Source organism: Haematobia irritans, chromosome 3 (genome assembly GCF_050003625.1).
Source record: "Haematobia irritans isolate KBUSLIRL chromosome 3, ASM5000362v1, whole genome shotgun sequence".
NCBI classification, from domain to species: Eukaryota; Metazoa; Arthropoda; class Insecta; order Diptera; family Muscidae; genus Haematobia; species Haematobia irritans.
The window spans coordinates 110,295,235-110,308,277 of NC_134399.1; the positions used below are offsets into that span (position 1 = coordinate 110,295,235).

General features: G+C 28.9%; 1 protein-coding gene across 1 annotated transcript in view; it reads left to right on the forward strand.

Moving 5' to 3' along the window:
* LOC142231139 (uncharacterized) overlaps positions 1–12,317 on the forward strand; it is a 35,068-nt gene extending 22,751 nt beyond the window's left edge. The window contains exons 2-5 of the mRNA XM_075301758.1: positions 2,323–2,418; positions 2,480–2,649; positions 4,869–6,703; positions 12,214–12,317. Of these exons, the coding sequence (XP_075157873.1) occupies positions 2,323–2,418; positions 2,480–2,649; positions 4,869–6,703; positions 12,214–12,317 (2,205 nt within the window). The remainder of the gene's footprint in view (positions 1–2,322; positions 2,419–2,479; positions 2,650–4,868; positions 6,704–12,213) is intronic.
* Positions 12,318–13,043: the final 726 nt, after the last annotated feature.

The following is a 13,043-nucleotide window of genomic DNA, read 5'->3' on the forward strand; positions in this document are numbered from 1 at the left end:
GAACCGTCCCAACACGCCAGAGCTCCGCCCAATTGAGAAATACTGGGCTATTGTCAAGCGGAACCTAAAGAAGACCAAACAAACTGCTAAGGACGAGCAGCAGTTCAAGGCAAACTGGCTTTCTGCGGCGAAGAAGGTGGACAAGGTGGCTGTACAAAATCTGATGGCAGGTGTCAAGCGTGAGGCCCGGCAATTCGGATTTGGAAAAGCGAAAGCCTAACTGAATATTTTCCCTGAATTTTATACTAATTGAACTTGAAAAATAAATTTAGTTTGATTTTTTAAATAAACGATTTCACCGATTTACACGCGTTTTCCCTTGACCAAATTTTGACCGTATCACCCTTTATAACCAAGCCAAAATTGGTCCATATCGGTCTATAGTTATAAACAGCCGATCCCCAATCACACAAAAATTTGTCCATATCGATTCATAATCATGGTTGCCACTCGAGCCAAAAATAATCTACCACAATTTTATTTCTATAGAAAATTTTTTCAAAATTTTATTTCTATAGAAATTTTTTTCAAAATTTTATTTCTAAGAAAATGTTGTCAAAATTTTATTTCTATAGAAAATATTTTTAAAATTTTATTTCTATAGAAAATTTTGTCAAAATTGTATTTCTATAGAAAATTTTGTCAAAATTTTATCTCTATAGAAAATTTTGTCAAAATTTTATTTCTATAGAAAATTTTGTCAAAATTGTATTTCTATAGAAAATTATGTCAAAATTTTATCTCTATAGAAAATTTTGTCAAAATTTTATTTCTATAGAAAATATTTTTAAAATTTTGTTTCTATAGAAAATTTTGTCAAAATTTTATTTCTATAGAAAATTTAAACTTAATTATATACTTATTTAATCTGCCTTTTTTAGTTTAATATATACCACGTATGGACTATGTGGTATATATTACGGTGTTAGGAAGTTTTAAGATACCTTGCCATCGGCAAGTGTTACCGCAACCCAAGTAATTCGATTGTGGATGACAGTATTCAGTAGATGTTTCTGGCCGAAATTACGCCGTATACACTTGTTAATTTTTTTCTTAAAGACATTTTTTTCGAAATATGGGAAATTCCGTTAACTTTTACTTTCTATGCAATAAATCGTCGAAAATTGTTTTCCAAGCCATTACTTTCCATGGGAAATTTCTATAAAAATTTCGTCGAAATTTTCTGTCTATAGAAAATTTCCTTTAATTATACCCTGCTCCACACTGTGGAACAGGGTATTATAAGTTAGTACATATGTTTGCAACACCCAGAAGGAGACGAGATAGACACATGGTGTCTTTGGCAAAAATGCTCAGGGTGGGCTCCTGAGTCGATATAGCGATGTCCGTCTGTCCGTCTGCACAGGGAGTAGAATTAGCATTGTAGCTATGCGTGCCAAATTTGGTTGAAATCGGTTCAGATTTAGATATAGCTCCAATATATAGCTTTCGTCCGATTTACACTCATATGACCACAGAGGCCAATTTTTTGCTCCGATTTAGTTGAAATTTTGCACAGGGAGTAGAATTAGCATTGTAGCTATGCGTGCCAAATATGGTTGAAATCGGTTCAGATTTAGATATAACTCCCATATATATGTTTTTCTGATTTCGACAAAAATGGTCAAAATATCAACATTTTCCTTGTAAAATCGCCACTGCTTAGTCGAAAAGTTGTAAAAATGACTCTAATTTTCCTAAACTTCTAATACGTATATATCGAGCGATAAATTATAAATAAACTTTTGCGAAGTTTCCGATTTAAACGTTTCCCATATTTTCTATAGACTTAAATTTTGAGTCTATAGATTTTGTAGAAGTCTATCAAATTCTGTCCAGATCGAGTGATATTTAAATGTATGTATTTGGGACAAACCTTTATATATAGCCCCCAACACATTTGACGGATGTGATATGATATCGAAAATTTAGATCTACAAAGTGGTGCAGGGTATAATATAGTCGGCACCGCCCGACTTTAGACTTTCCTTACTTGTTTTTATTTTAGAAAATTTCGTCGAAATGTTCTGCCTATAGAAAATTTCATTTAATTTCGTCGAAATTTAATTGTTGGTCAAACTGCTGTTTTAGGGGAAAAATTCATCGAAATTTTATTTTAGAAAATTTCGTCGAAATTTTATTTCGATAGAAAATTTTGTTGAAATTTTATTTCTATGGATAAATTTGTCGAAAGTTCACAACTTTAGGAAAAGGCGTCAAAACTTACTCTCTATAGTAAGATTTATTTATAGCTCACTTAGACTATTCAGTCCATTGTGATTCTCTCAATAGTTTAATTTTTTAAAATTGTATATTCCCTAGAAAAACTTTTTTCGAAAATTGGTTTCGAATAATCTATCAGTTTTTCTCAATCTCTTTTTTCTCAATAACAAAGAGTACGCACAAAAAACTATCCAAGTAATTAGATTACAACATAATTTATCGATCTATGCCTTATTATATTAATCTTTTCGAAAAGATTGAATTTTTATTACAATCTGACAGCGAAACAAATCAATTCTGTTACTGGTTTTTAAGTGCCTACAAACCAATGAAATTGAGATTCTTTGAAATCAAAGCCACCATATCCATAGGCGAAAGATATCGATTTCTTACACCAACCGACAACGAAAATCAATTGACAATAGAGTAAGTAATCTGTCGTTTGACATTCAGTTGTTTGACTAAGCATGACAATTCAATTGAAGGTCAACTTTTTAAATGAATGATAAAACAGAAAGTGATACGAAATAGTAGAAAAAAATCTTTATAAACGGAAAGAGAGACGGCTAATGAAAATTCACTTTAACATATTGTGAGAGACGAGTGTCATGACGATACCAAGGTGCAAAACAGTGTTTTCAAGCGAAACAAAATCTATCTAAAATAAAATTGGCAAAAATTTTCTATAGAAATAAAATTTTGACAAAATTTAATAAATAAAATTTTATTTCTGATAAAATTTTATTGCAACAAAAACTAAACAAAAATTATAAAAATTTCCCATAGAACTAAAATTTTGTAGAAATTTTCTATAGAAATAAAATTTTGACAGAATTTTCCTTAAAAATTTTCTATAGAAATAACATTTTGTAGAAAATTTCTGTAGAAATAAATTTTTTAGAAATTTTATACAGAAATAAAATTTTGACAAAATTTTCTATAGAATTAAAATTTTGACAAAATTTTCTACAGAAATAAAATTTTGACAAAATTTTCTATAGAAATAAAGGTTTTGACAAAATTTTCCCCAGAATTAAAATTTTGACAAAATGTTCTACAGAAATCAAATTTTGACAAAATTTTCTATAGAAATCAAATTTTGACAAATTTTTTTTAGAATTAAAATTTTGACAAAATTTTCTATAGAAAATAAAATTTAACAATATTTTCAATAGAAATAAAATGTTGATAAAATATTTAACAGGAATAAAATTTTTATAAAAATTAAACAAAAAAATTTCGACAAAATATTTTATAGAAATTGTATAATTAGATTTTATAGAAATAAAAAGTTGACAAATTTCTTTATAGAAATAAAATTTTGACAAAATTTTCGATAGAAATAAAATTTTGACAAAATTTTTGATAGAAGTCAAATGTTGACAAAATTTTTGATAGAAATGAAATTTTGACAAAATTTTTGAAAGAATTGAAATTTTGTTCTGTAGATTAAAATTTTAACAAACTTTTCTATAGAAATAAAATTTTGACAAAATTTTTTATATAAATAAATTTTGACAAAATTTTCAATAGAAATAAAATTTTGACAAAATTTTCTATATAAATAAAATTTTGACAAAATTTTTGATAGAAATAAAATGTTGACAAAATTTTCTATATAAATAAAATTTTGTTCAGTAGATTAAAATTTTAACAAACTTTTCTATAGAAATAAAATTTTGACAAAATTTTCTATATAAATAAAATTTTGTTCTGTAGATTAAAATTTTAACAAACTTTTCTATAGAAATAAAATTTTGACAAAATCAGTAGAGCAAAAAACAGCACTTGCAGCTCACTGTGCAACAACAGGACACAAGCCCAACTTCACAGACGTCGAGATACTTGCTCAAGAGAATAATCATAGGCGTAGATACACTCTTGAGATGCTTAATATAATAGATCTCTCTCCTGACAAGAGAATGAATTTCAAAAAAAGACACGGAAGAATGCGCGAGAATGTATCGACACATCATAAACAAGCATCGACACAAACGAAGCTTAGTGTACGGTGGCTTGCAGAACGAACAGCATCACACGAACTCACGTTAGTTATTTTCAATATATTATATCTAAAATAATATTGTGATTTGTGAACATTAAAAGTAATTTAATTTTTGTAATTTATGTAGATACAAAATCCCAGAAGATGGTTAGTGGCACTAACCGAAATATTGGAAATAAATATTAAAACAAATCAATAATCGATTGTTTCTATGACCTCAAGCCGAACAAAATTAATAATCAGAATAAACATAAAATAGGTCAACAACACTCAAAAATATATTTTTAAAAAACAAGCGGAAGGCACGCCGCAAATATTCACCAAAAATGACTATCTACACAAGAATTAAAAGAAATTATAATGCTCACTCTTACAAAATCACCAAACAGTATTCCAGACATAACAAACAGAAAGCTAACCTAAAATCATCTGTGACTTTTCTGATAAAATGCAGAGAAAGCGGCATTATCCCTAACTTTATTGTCAATACTACCAAACACATATATGATATATTTACAGACAGCAACAACAAAATCGCGCCAAATGTAGAAAAAACATTAGCAAATCATAACTACAATTTTCACTTAAAAATTTTGAAGCTTCTAATACAAGAAAAACACAAACAAATCAAGCTCAATAGTGAGAAAATTACATCAATACATACTCAATTGAGAGACCTATTGATCAATGAGGATCTAAAACTATTTATCGACAGCGAACTTTCTCTTTTCAACAGTCAAATCAACAAAAACAAAACCACACACAGAAAGAAATTTGAGAATCTACTACAACAGCACAACAAAGAGATCAACATAAAGTTCAACGAGCAATGGTTTGTAAATACGACGAACAAACACATACCAACAAATGTGCAGTGGCTTCTCTCACTAGGCCCGAAGTATTCGCTCCCTTTGACGAGAGCTCAATTTCCTCTACTGAAAATCATCGCAGAAGGAGAAGACTTGGTGAGAACTACAGATGACAAAGAAGAGCAAGAAATAGCAAGAACAAAGTTCACAACACTGATAGATGACCATTTACACAAGACAAACGTAAACAAAAGAGATAAATTTATACTAGGTACAGTGGCTCAAACGAAGAAATATTTGAAAGACAACAAGGATGTTTTAATATTAAGTGCGGATAAAGGTGGAAAAACTGTTGCTATGGACAGCAAAGAATACAAATCCAAAATGCATGCGATAATACACGACATGTGTAGTTACAAACGGTTAAAAATTGATCCAACATCGAAATTTCAAACCAAGAATAATAAATTAGTGGAAAAATTATATAAAGAAAACTTAATCAGCATCGAGGAAAAGAATAAATTGACGAATAAAACTGCTATAGCCCCAAGGATTTACGGCCTTCCGAAGGTACACAAGGAAGGAACACCATTGAGACCAATTTGCTCATCGATCAATGCACCATCGTATAAGATGTGCAGATATATATCTAGTATCTTAAAGAACGTCACCAAAGATTCAAAATACAATGTAAAAGACGCGATTGACTTTAAAACGAGGATTAAGAATGTAAGGCTAACAGATGATGAAATCCTGATATCGTTTGATGTTGTATCACTGTTTCCCAGTATACCGGTAAACCTAGCCATTGCAATGATTGAGAAGAAATGGGACTTAATCAAAAATTATACAAAAATACCTCGTGATATTTTCAAGGAACTAGCACTATTTTGTATCAAAGACAGTAGGTACTTCAAATATGAAGATAAGACATATGAACAATTGAAAGGAATGCCAATGGGATCTCCAGCATCTCCAATAATTGCTGACATCATCATGGAAGAGCTACTAGACGTGTCCTTAAGCAAGATACCGAAACCTCGAATTATAACAAAATATGTGGACGACATATTTGCGATAGTAAAGAAAACCGACGTGGAAAGTACTCTTGACGCATTAAACTCATTCCACAGCCAAATACAATTTACAATGGAGTTAGAGAAGGATAACAAGCTACCATATTTAGACTGTAACATACTGAGAGATGATAATTGTTTGAGGCTGAATTGGTATCAAAAACCAACAGCAACTGGACGACTAATAATTTATAATTCAAAACACAATAAAAGTATAATCCATATGACAGCAATCAATTTTATAGATCGAATCTTAAGGATAAGTGATGCAGAATTCCACAAGGAGAATGAAATAAAGATAAGACAAATATTGACCACAAACGATTTTCCAAATAGAATAATAAGCAGACTAATAAATCGCGTTAAAAATAAAACACTTGACGAAAACATTAAAACTAAGACTATTGAAGAGCCGGACCATAATAAGGATAAGTCATACAAACCCATGACTTACGTTGAAGGATTCTCAGAGCGTTTTTTCAAATCGGACGTATATAACAAGGACAAGATTCAAATTGCTTCACGCACATCGAGAACAGTAAAGGAATTATTCAGCAACACAAAGTCAAAAATAAAGAATGAGGACAGGAGTAACATAGTGTACAAAATTAAATGTAATGGAGACAAGTCCAACATATGCCCAATGGCATATGTTGGCACTACAATGACCAAACTTAAGACAAGACTTTCGTCGCATAAATCAGACCTTAAAGCTGTAGACAAATCAGTAGAGCAAAAAACAGCACTTGCAGCTCACTGTGCAACAACAGGACACAAGCCCAACTTCACAGACGTCGAGATACTTGCTCAAGAGAATAATCATAGGCGTAGATACACTCTTGAGATGCTTAATATAATAGATCTCTCTCCTGACAAGAGAATGAATTTCAAAAAAGACACGGAAGAATGCGCGAGAATGTATCGACACATCATAAACAAGCATCGACACAAACGAAGCTTAGTGTACGGTGGCTTGCAGAACGAACAGCATCACACGAACTCACGTTAGTTATTTTCAATATATTATATCTAAAATAATATAGTGATTTGTGAACATTAAAAGTAATTTAATTTTTGTAATTTATGTAGATACAAAATCCCAGAAGATGGTTAGTGGCACTAACCGAAATATTGGAAATAAATATTAAAACAAATCAATAATCGATTGTTTCTATGACCTCAAGCCGAACAAAATTAATAATCAGAATAAAAATTTTCTATATAAATAAAATTTTGACAAAATTTTCTATACAAATAAAATTTTGACAAAATTTCCAATAGAAATAAAATTTTGACAAAATTTTCTATACAAATAAAATTTTGACAAAATTTTCTTTAGAAATAAAATTTTGACAAAATGTTCTGAGGAAAAAAATTTACAAAATTTTGTATAGGAATAAAATGTTGACAAAATTTTCTATAGAAGTGAAATTTTGACAAAGTTTTCTATATAAATAAAATGTTGACAAAATTTTCTATATAAATAAAATTTTGACAAAATTTTCTATATAAATAAAATTTTGACAAAATTTACTATATAAATAAAATTTTGACAAAATTTTCTATACAAATAAAATTTTGACAAAATTTTCAATAGAAATAAAATTTTGACAAAATTTTCAATAGAAATAAAATTTTGACAAAATTTTCTATACAAATAAAATGTTGACAAAATTTTCTTTAGAAATAAAATTTTGACAAAATTTTCTTTAGAAATAAAATTTTGACAAAATTTTCTTTAGAAATAAAATTTTGACAAAATGTTCTGTAGAAAAAAAATTGACAAAATTTTCTATAGAAGTGAAATTTTGACAAAATTTTCTACATAAATAAAATTTTGACAAAATTTTCTATATAAATAAAATTTTGACAACATTTTCTATATAAATGAAATTTTGACAAAATTTTCTGTAGAAATAAAATGTTGACAAAATTCTTTTAGAAGTAAAATTTTCACAAAACTTTGGATAGAAATAAAATTTTGACAAAATTTTGTATATAAATAAAATGTTGACAAAATTCTCTATATAAATAAAATTTTGACAAAATTTTTCTTTAGAAATAAAATTTTGACAATTTTCTATAGAAATAAAATTTTGACAAAAATTTTTATAGAAATAAAATTTTGACAAAATTTTCTAATGAAACAAAATGTTGAAAAAAATTTCTATGGAAAACAATTTTGGAAAAATTTTCTTTAAAAAAAAGTTGAAATAAACTTTTTATAGAAAAAAAAATTAGAAAAACACTATAGAAATAAAATTTTGCAAAAATGTTCTATACAAATAAAATTTTACAAAAATTGACCACAGAAATACAATTTAGCAAAAAAAAAATTTCTATATGACTAACTTTTTTTTCAAAAACCCTTTTTCGGGAGGATCAAGTATAATTCACTTTGGGTGTAGTGAATTAACCGAATTTATTCTGATAATTGGTTGATAGGTTTTTCTGCAAGTAGAGGATGCTGATGAAGAATGTGATAATTCCGAAACGGCTGTGCATCCAACAGCGTTGCCAATTTAGCTTTTTTCCCGCTAGATTTGGCTTTTTTTGAAGACGTTTAGCGGGAAAAAAATGCATTTAGCTTTTAGCTTTTTTTCTGGCTTTTTTTCATGACCCTTTTAGCTATTTTTGGCTTTTTTATTTTCGACATGTTTCTATTGAAATATGGAAAAATCAGCGTTTTTATCTAAGCCTTGCTGCAAGTATAAGGGTTTCCACATATTTCAAAGCTCAGTTGAAACATTAATAATGAGTCCAGCCATTATGCGGGCATTTTTGTAGCAAGTACACCTTGTTGTAAAGTTTTCTCATTATATACATAAAAGTTATCGTAAACTTTAAATCTACTATGACCATACAAATTTGTTAGATAAACTGTCAGTAAATTATTGGGAATATTATCATTTGACTCGTTTATCCTTTTTATGTTATTATAATATTCTAAAGTTATTACGATATTACTAAATTAAAATAGTAGACGTGAATAGCTTTGTGCACTGAAAAAATATTGTCGTCTCCCTAAAATACGAACGCGAATTTTGGTTATAATAGCATTTGTGAATTTCTTTTATATAAACTGTTTTCCTTGTCCAAAAGACGATAAAGTCGTTTTGTCCTTATAATTGAGTGATTCAACTTAAAAATGGGTATGTTTTCATGAAAGAAGGAAGAATTAATGAAATAGTCTTTAAATGTGAGGAGTTTTTGCATCTTAACCACAAACCAAAATAGCGTTCAAAAATAGAAGATTTTTGCAACACTTTATTTTAAAAACGTATATATACAATAATTTCTACTTGAAGTCGAGTCTGAATTTGGAAATGTAAGTTGGCGTTAGCACGTTTTTAAAGCACTTTGATAGCTCATGAACAAAAGGAAAATGTTTTTACTGGGAAATGTAAACTATAGGTATTTTCTACAATTTAAATAAAAGTAATGTATTTCGAATTTTTCACAATTTCAAATCCAAACTAAAATTTTATTTAAAAAAATGACAAATCATTTTTTTACCAAATCCAAAGCATGCTTAGATCATTTAATATTTTAAAATAACAAGTAAATAAAATAGAGGTGTTGGGAAGGTAGCTCCAACAAAACGAAGGACTTCCAGTAAAAAATTTGTGATAGTAATCAAAATGTATCGAATACGCAAACAGATCTAATATGCCTTAGATATTATTACAGTCTCACAGAAGTGGAATTAAAATGAAAATAATATGAATTGTAAGTAAAATAAAGCCTTTAAGTTTGTTAAATTTCAATACAAAAAATTTAGCTTTTTTTCTAGCTATTTTTTAGCATTTTTTAGCATTTTTTAGCTATTTTTTTGGGCAAATCTAGCGGTTTTTGGTGAAACAATTCTGGCAACGCTGGCATCCAACCATCTTACAGTCTACAGGACTTTGACCAAATAAATTTGACAAGCAAAATGTTACTCTGTTGGTTAAGCTACTTTTGTAGTTGAGGCAATGCATGGTTTTAAGCTGAAATCAAAACAACAATAATGAAATAAAATTTTGATAAAATTCTCTATAGAAATAAAATTATGATAACAATGTTCTAAATTAATGCAATTTTGACAAAATTTTCTAAAGAAATTAAGTTTGGCAAAAATTTTCTTAAACGTAAAATTATGGTAAAATTTTCTATAGAAACAAAATTTTGAAAAAAATCTCTAGAAATAAAATGTTGACAAAATTTTCTCTTGAAATAAAATTTTGACAAAATTTTCTCTAGAAGTAAAATTTTGACAAAATTTTCTCTAAAATAATTTTTTGATATATATAACAGAAAAATCATTTAGATAAAATTTTCTATAAAATAAAAATTTTGACAAAATTTTCTATAAAGATAAAATTTTGACAAAATTTTCTATAAAGATAAAATTTTGACAAAATTTTCTATAGAAATAAAATCTTGACAAAATTTTCTATTAAAATAAAATTTTGACAAAATTTGTTTCTATAGAAATAAAATTTTGACAAAATTTTCTTAAGAAATAAAATGTTGACCAAAATGTTCTTAAATGTAAAATTATGGTAAAATTTTCTATAGAAATAAAATTTTGAAAAAATTTTCTCTAGAAATAAAATTTTGACAAAATTTTCTCTAGAAATAAAATTTTGACAAAATTTTCTCTTGAAATAAAATTTTGACAAAATTTTCTCTAAAATAAATTTTTGACATATATAACAGAAAAAACATTTAGACAAAATTTTCTATAAGAGTAAACTTTTGACAAAATTTTCTATAAAGATAAAATTTTGACAAAATTTTCTATTAAAATAAAATTTTGACAAAATTTTCTATAGAAATAAAATTTTGACAAAAATTTCTTTAAAATAATTTAGAAATAAAGTTTTGACAAAATTTACTACAGAAATAAAATTTTGACAAAATTTTCTATAGAAATAAAATATTGACAAAATTTTCTACTGAAATAAAATGTTGACAACATTTTCTATTAAAATAAAATTTTGACGAAGTTGTTTATTGAAATACTGTGTAGCATCATATTACCAAATAGTCTACTGATAAACTACCTCAAAGTCACAATGTCAATTGGTAACAGTCAAAAATAAATTTCATTGCACTTTTATATGTCGTGCGTCTCTCAAACAGAGGGTGGCAATTAAAAAAACTCGTAAAACCACAAAACAAACAATATCTACTGTGAAATCGGAAACCAAACTGATATCAATAATTAAAAGTTCACTGATAGCGATAGTAATTCAAAGAAATACAAAGTAATCAGTGCTTCGCAATTGAAGTGGGAAAAAAGACAACAATCAATTATAAATAATAACAATTGAATGATTTAACTTCGTTTTGTTTTTATATTTACATGGGCCATTAAAGTAAGTAGCTAGTAAGCTAGTAAGCTAGAAGAGCTACAATTTTACAAGATGTGTTTAAACGCGAGTATGTGGGTTGATATTGCCAGCACAAAATCTTGGAAATGTTTCCAAAGCCATTATTTTTAATATATCTCTAAAAATTTTCACCTACCGATCGAATTAGTAGTCTCTATAGACTCTCAAATAGGAGTCTCTAAAGAATCTCAATAGTAGTCTCTATAGACTCTCCAATAGGAGTCTCTAAAGAATCTCCACTAGGAGTCTCTAAAGACACCACGACAAGAGTATCCAAAGACTCCCCCAACAAGAGTCTCTAAAGACTCCCCAAGAAGTGTCTCTATAGACTCTTTAAGAAGTGTCTCTAAAGACTCTCTAAAGTATCCCCATTAAGAGACTCTTCTTGGGGAGTCTTTAGAGACACTTATTGGAGAGTGTTTGGAGTCTCTTATTGGATAGTCTTTAGAGACTCTTATTGGGGAGTCTTTAGACACACTTCTTGGGGAGTCTTTTGAGACACATCTTACGGAGTCTTTATAGACTCTTATTGGAGAGTCTTTATAGACTCCAAAACTCCCCAAGAAGTGTCTCTAAAGACCCCCCACTAAGGGTCTCTAAAGACTCTCCAATAAGAGTCTCTAAAGACTCACCAATAAGAGTCTATAAAGACTCTCCAATATGAGTCTCTAAAGACACCCCGAGAAGAGTCTCTAAAGACTCTCTAAAGAATCCCCATTAAGAGACTCTTGGGGAGTCTTTGGAGACACTTCTAGGGGAGTCTTTGGAGACTCTTATTGGAGAGTCTTTGGAGACTCTTATTGGTGAGTCTTTGAGGACTCCTTAAGAAGTGTCTCGCAAGACTCCCCAATAAGAGTCTCTAAAGTGTCTTTAAGAACTCCCAAATAAGTGTCTCCAAAGACTCTCCAATAGGAGACTCTAAAGACACTGTAGGACACTGCACTACCAAATACTTGACAATAAAAAATATTTTTTATCGAGTTAGCTACGAATATTTTTTGTGAAAAAGAAAAGGAATTTGTAATTCATTCGATGTATATTCTATCAACTAAAAAATATATAATTGTCTTTTAAAAAATACTATTTTAAATAAACAATCAATTTTGGACAATTATAATTGGTGACCCCGACGTTTGAATATGGCGCCAACAACAAGATCCGCAGACGCGCCCACCGAGGGTGCAGTAGGTCAAACAGCGAATTCCTCAACCACAAATGCAATAAAATTACCAAAATTCTGGAAGTCGAACGCTACGCTATGGTTTGTGCTAGCAGAGGCTCAGTTTATCCAACATGGAATCGAAACTGAATCCGCGAAATCATTTATTGTAATTGCCGAAATGGATCAAGAAATTCTGAGGTTGGTAAGCGATATAGTATTGGCACAGCCAACAAATATGTATCAACAGCTCAAAACCCGGCTGGTGGATTATTTCGCTGTTTCATCCGAACATCGCATCCAGGAATTGCTTTCAAATGACGAGCTTGGTGACAAAAAACCGTCCCAACTACTTAGAGAGATGCGCATTCTCTCGCACAATCTAGTCACCGA